Below are 5,716 nucleotides of genomic sequence, written 5' to 3'. Positions count from 1 at the left end.
TAAACTTGTAGGACTCCTTTCATATATTTTGAATAGGAGAACAGCTTTCTGCAGAGTCAAAGTCAGTGCTAAAGGGCTGCATGCATTAAACAGCAAACCCCATAAGTTCGTCAGCAGTAAAAGCAAATGAATCTACCCAGGTATCAAAATGGGCAGGGATCAGCAGCTGTACAAGAGATATAGGTGTGATTAGTGACTGATTAGCAGATAAACAGTCAAGTGCTGTGAATTGTGACAGGTCCCAAGCGCAGCTTTTAACATTCAGATGAAGGAGATTACACTGGGACAAAGAGAATCCTTTCAGCAGAGGATTCCTTTTTCCTCCTTTTTCTGCAGTTTCCTTTTTCCATATAACATGAGAGCCTGCAGGAAGCTTGCTAGCAGAGGAATGCAGTGATTTAATTAACTAGCTGATTTACTTAACTAGCTAGCACTGCACTGTGTTCCTGAGTGGAGCTTCTTCGAGCAGATCAGCGACTGTGCTGGCGCATGTTTTGAGCGACGGAGCCGCAGCAGAGGGGTTCAAGAGCCACGTACGGCTCTGGAGCCGCGGGTTGCCGACCCCTGCTCTAAGGGGAAGCTGGGCGAAGGCTGCAGCACCAGTGAGCTAGGCCCCTCAGAACCAGTCTGGGGTCGTGGGTCAAGCTGCAGGCCTCAGGCAGCCCCAAGGAATTCAGCTCTGCTTAGCGGCAACTTCCCTGAGGGGGAAAAGCCTCTGTGTATTGCTAGGACAGGCCTCTGCTTCAGAGGAAGAGGGAAACTGAATGAAACCTCAGGGACGGATCTGGCAGGACAGCATTTCTTGGATCCCCTGTTCTTGCTGTGTGCAGCTTTGTGCCGTTAGCCATGCAATTTGCACTTCAGATGCTTTAAATGGGGACAGAAGGGCTCCACTCACGGAAGGGACAGCTTGGGGGCTCCACCCTTTCTCACCCACATACCTCACCCCATTCACCCTCTGAGTCTCTGCATACTATTTTCAGGGAGGCCTGCTATGAAGGAAGGGGCTGACTTGCACCAACATCTGGCTCAATCCTACATCCACAAGATCTCAGACACCAAGGCGGGAACTAGGGCTTACCACCCGAGGTCGATTCTGCCGAAGGAAGCTCTTCATGTCTCCGCCGGTCATGAGCTCCAACAGGATGAAGCGAGGCAAGGTCTGGAGGCTTACCCCAATGCACTGCACAATGTTCTGGTGGTTGAACTTACTGCCCACCAGACACCACCCAGCAGCGTGGCAGAGGGGAGAGAAAGTGGATGTCCTTGTTAGATATTGGCCAAAAGTCACGACTTGCTCTCTTGCTGCAATCTGGCTAATTGAGTAACATCATCTTTGCAATTCTATGGAGCTTAGAGAATGGCTTCCCTTAATAGATGCAAAGCCCCCCCCCCCCCCATTTTGCAATTAATTTTACTAATTGTCCTGAGATCATAGACCCTTCTTGCTTCTCAGGTGGTAACTGGGAGATCCAATGGTAGTCACTGCGGGCAGAACTTCCCCCTGTTCAGCAGAGTTTCTCACAGAACCAGAGCGGGTCTGATTATTCCTGGTCCCTTGGCTTATCTTTGGGCCTAATGGCCTTGCCATTTCTGGTAGGAATTCTGTCCCTGCTTCTTCCGGCAGTAACAACCTTGGAATGCTGTATTTTGGGAGAAGCAGACCTAGTTGCTGCACTGACCTAGAATGTATACCACAGGTTAGGAAAGGGAGCACTAAGTCCAAGAAATCACCAGCATGGCTAGTGTGTTGTGTCAAGAAAAGGCCCAGGAAACGGAAGTCTTGCCCAAATGAGGAAAAGAAATGAGAGCAAAAGTTTGTGCAAAGGAGATATAATCAGACAATAAAAATGCAAAAAAGCATTTGGAGGAAAATATTGCTAAAGTATCAAGGTTAACAATAAAGGATTCTTTAAATATATCAGAAGCGGGAAACTACCTAGAGAAACTAGAAGAAAATAGAGGAGAATAAGACTGTAAGAAACTGAACAAATTCTTTTTTCCTGTCTTCACTGCAGAAGATATAGGTCAGATGCTTGTTCCTGAACTGATGTTTTTAGGAAAGGCATCTGAAAAATTGAGGAAAATAACTGTGGCAAAAGAATGGTGACAAAAGAGCAAGTTTTCAAACATATTGGCAAACTCATAGTTAATAATTCACCAGGCCCAAATGGTATCTATCCTCAAGTTCTTAACCAACTCAAGCATGACATTACTGATCTGCAACATTTCCCTAAGATCAGCCTCTGCACCAGAAAACTGGAAATGTCCGATACAGCCCATTTAAAAAACAAGATGCAGGGTGAGTCTGGGAAATTAAAGGCTTGTTAGCTTAACATCTACTCTGGTTAAATTGGTCCAACGCATTATTGAAGATAAAATTAAGCTATAGAAGGCCAAGTCCTCCTGAGAAAGACTCAATATGGCTCACCCAAAGTTAAGCCCCATCACACTAGCCTTTTAGAGTTCTTTGAGAGTCCTAGTAAACATGTGGATAGGGCAGATCCAATGGTCATCTTATTTGGACTTCCCAAAAGCTTTTGAGAAAGTCCCTCACCAAAGGCTCCAGAACAACTGTAGCGGCCTGGAATAAGAGGGGTGGTCCTTTAATGGCTCTGTAGCTACATAAAATTAATCATAAGTGATCTGGAAGTAAGAGTGAGCAACTCTTTGCTGACAACACCAAAACAAAAAGGGATTGTGAGGAGCTTCAAAATGATCTCTGAACTGGAAAAACAGGCATCAAACTGACCAATGTGGTTCAGCATAAAGAAATGTAAAATGATGCCACCTGGGACAAAAAAGCCAACTTCAGGTCTAAACCAACGGGATCTGAGCAAGCAGTGAATGACCAAGAAAGACATCTTGAGGCTGTGATGGGCGGCTTGATGAAAATGTCCATCTAGTCTGTGGCTGCTATGAAAAAGGCAAACCCGTGCAAAGTACAATTAGAAAAAGGAACTGAAAAGCACACTAGCAATATCCTTCTTCCCATATGCAAATCTGCAGGGCAACTGCGCTCGGACTGCTGTGTACCATCCTGGTCTCCACACCTATGAAAGGACGTTGCGGTGCTGGGAAACATGCAGAAAAGGACAACAAAATGCAAGAAGGGCTGGAGCTGCTCCCCTATATCAGGAAAGGTTGCAACATTTGGGATTGTTTAACTTAGAGTCAAGGGAGGCTGGGAGAGGCATACAAATTATTTCTGGTGTGGAGAAAGTGGAGTGAGAGACACTTTTCTCCCTCTTGTATAATTAAAAACTGGGGTCATCCAATGAATGGGAGTTTCGGGACAGATAAAAGGAAGTGCATCTTCACAGAGCGCCTCATTATATATGGAATTAACTTCCACAAGCTGTGTGATTTCAGTGGATACAATTAAATTTCTTGCAATGCAACCTCTACTTTTCTAGTACTTATTACAGCTGTTCCTAGCAAAATGACCTCAACAGATAGGCCGTGTTGGATGTGAACGGAGGTTTCCTCATGGGCGAGAGTAGCTAATAAAGTATTTGTACTGCAGATTAAGGGGAGAAACGTGCAAGCACGCCTCTCCCGTGACTTGTCATTCAACGTTCTGTCCGTGTGTGGGGGAGGCAGACAGTTGTCATCTGTTTAGTCCCAGCAAGTTGTCTGAGCTGGAGCGTGGAAATAGCAAATGCCTCCAAGAGTATTCTTGTCGCAAATATTCGGGGAGAGGCAGAGAGCAATTAAGGTGGCTCTGCCTAGTCATACATCACATAGTCCTTCAAACAGACTTGGCATTCGGATGTGTAAAAACTTGCAAGAGACCTTAGTAAGGCATGCCTTACATTTGCTGTGAAAGGGAACAGGCAGGCTGTCTCAGCCGGGACACTGTTGGGTGCATCCCAAGTGGAATCTCCACCTGGGGACCCAAAGGACACATTACTTTAAGACGTACACAGCCTGGGAACCCAGCATGTGGGTCTTTAACTGTTCCTCATGATGGCGGCCCCAACCTGCAACATCACAGCGCTTTGGTCTGCAAGCCAATGGGCTCCCGATCGGGATGTCACGTGCAGCTGGATACGGGAGCCCCGCTCATGCTATGGGAAAGACAAGATCCCTTGCCCATTATCTGTTCTCTGCAGTGAACAATGTGATGTGTGGGAAGTGTGCACACGAGAGCCCTACATAATCGCTGTTGCTGCCTCACATGCACAGCTCTCTCCCTGCCACACAGTCTGGTGGCCACCACCAAACAATGCTGCTGCTCCCTAAGAACATGCCGCATGGATGTCTTTCAGAAGCAGGGCCATGCAGAGGGTCGCTGACCGTGCACAGGTGTGTGCCTGTCCCTGCTGCATGGAGCATCAGTGTGCATCGGGCAACTAGCCTGCGGGCAAGTCTTTGCAGGCGTCCACTCTGTGCCCAGATGCAGGTGGAGTCGGGCCTGCAGAGTGGACATCAACCCTCACCTGCTTCATTTGAACAAGGGGTGGAGGGAAAGTTTGGTCCCAGGCGAGAAAGGAAGGTCAAGAAGGCAGGGCGTAGCACCTTTATTTACGAAGTGGTACAAGGACTTCCCCCCCTTCCCTGCAGCATCTTACCGAAAGGGACAAGGAGAAAAGGTTGGGATAAATATTTCACCAAGAGGAACATTCTGCTCATGGGAGCAACTATTGCCTTTCCTGCCCAGTGTTCTGGGCAAAGATGGTGCTATTCCATGCAGTGCATCTTGCCCTGAGGCATTGGTGGCCTCATTTATGATCATGCAGCAGCTGGGCTACCGCCAGGGGTACCAATGGGGGTAAGGCGGGGAGGAGCAAAACACCCCCATGGCCCACTGTGCAAAGGAGAGCAAATCTTAAATCCCCCTCTCAAAGGCCTGCCTGTCCCCTCCCAATCGTCAGGGGGGCTTCTGCTCTTCACCATCTCTCCACCAACCATCGATGGGAAGCCGTGCAGAATGCCCAGCCCAGCCCTTGCCTTGGTGTAGCCCTGAATCGGTCCTTTGCTTCACCCATGTTTCCACATCTAAGTCAGAGCCATCCTACCCATGTTTACTCAGAACTGAGCCCTACTCTGTTCAACAGGACTTGCTCCAGGTTTGTTGGCTTGCAGCTTAAGCCAGTGGCTTTCAACGTGGACCAGCACCAGGTCACGGGAGACTTCCTGCTAGTTCAGGGGGTGGGGGGCATCCTCCTTGCTGCAGACCCCCATGGGGGCTGGCTGTGCTCCGCCACATCTTCCCCAGCTGGTATCGCATTCCTGGGGGTGCACTGGTGCTGCTGGGGGTGCCAGAGAGGGGAGAGACAGCTCGGTGGGAGCTGACTGGGACCCCACTGCACTGATTTCGGTCTTTGTTCTTTTGTTGGCATTTTTTATTGCTCGGTTTCTGGTTGTTTTGGAGAATTTTCTTTTTTTGGCATTGTGTTTGGAAATTGATACACAGAATACTGTATCATGTGCAAAGTTATCTGGTTTCTGCCTCAGTGGCCCCGAGGTGGTTTTCCTGTTTTTGCTGGTCCCCAGCTGTGGAAATGTTGAAAACCGCTGGCTTAAGCTACTTGCCAAGTTCCCTCACAGCAGAATCCTGCCCAGTCCTGTAGAGAGGCTCCTCCTTGCTGATCTGCCCTGTCTTGATCTCATTACGGTGCCGGACAAACACCTTTTATCTTTACAAACATTTCAATGATCCCTGCATTGGCTTAATGAAGCTTTATGTTGGTTCATAATTCCATGGACTGCA

General features: G+C 48.2%; 1 protein-coding gene across 1 annotated transcript in view; it reads right to left on the bottom strand.

The window, feature by feature from the left end:
* The window catches only part of LTK (leukocyte receptor tyrosine kinase), a gene marked incomplete at its 5' end in the record, with an annotated part of 72,227 nt that overhangs the window by 8,483 nt on the left and 58,028 nt on the right, over positions 1 to 5,716 (bottom strand). Inside the window, one exon of the mRNA XM_044436537.1 lies at positions 1,082 to 1,211. Coding sequence (XP_044292472.1) covers positions 1,082 to 1,211 — 130 coding nt within the window. The remainder of the gene's footprint in view (positions 1 to 1,081; positions 1,212 to 5,716) is intronic.

This window comes from Varanus komodoensis, unplaced genomic scaffold (assembly GCF_004798865.1).
Source record: "Varanus komodoensis strain SLA01 unplaced genomic scaffold, ASM479886v1 scaffold3, whole genome shotgun sequence".
Taxonomy (NCBI): domain Eukaryota; kingdom Metazoa; phylum Chordata; class Lepidosauria; order Squamata; family Varanidae; genus Varanus; species Varanus komodoensis.
Note: the sequence above shows the minus strand (reverse complement) of the source record. Positions and strands in the feature narration are given on the sequence as shown.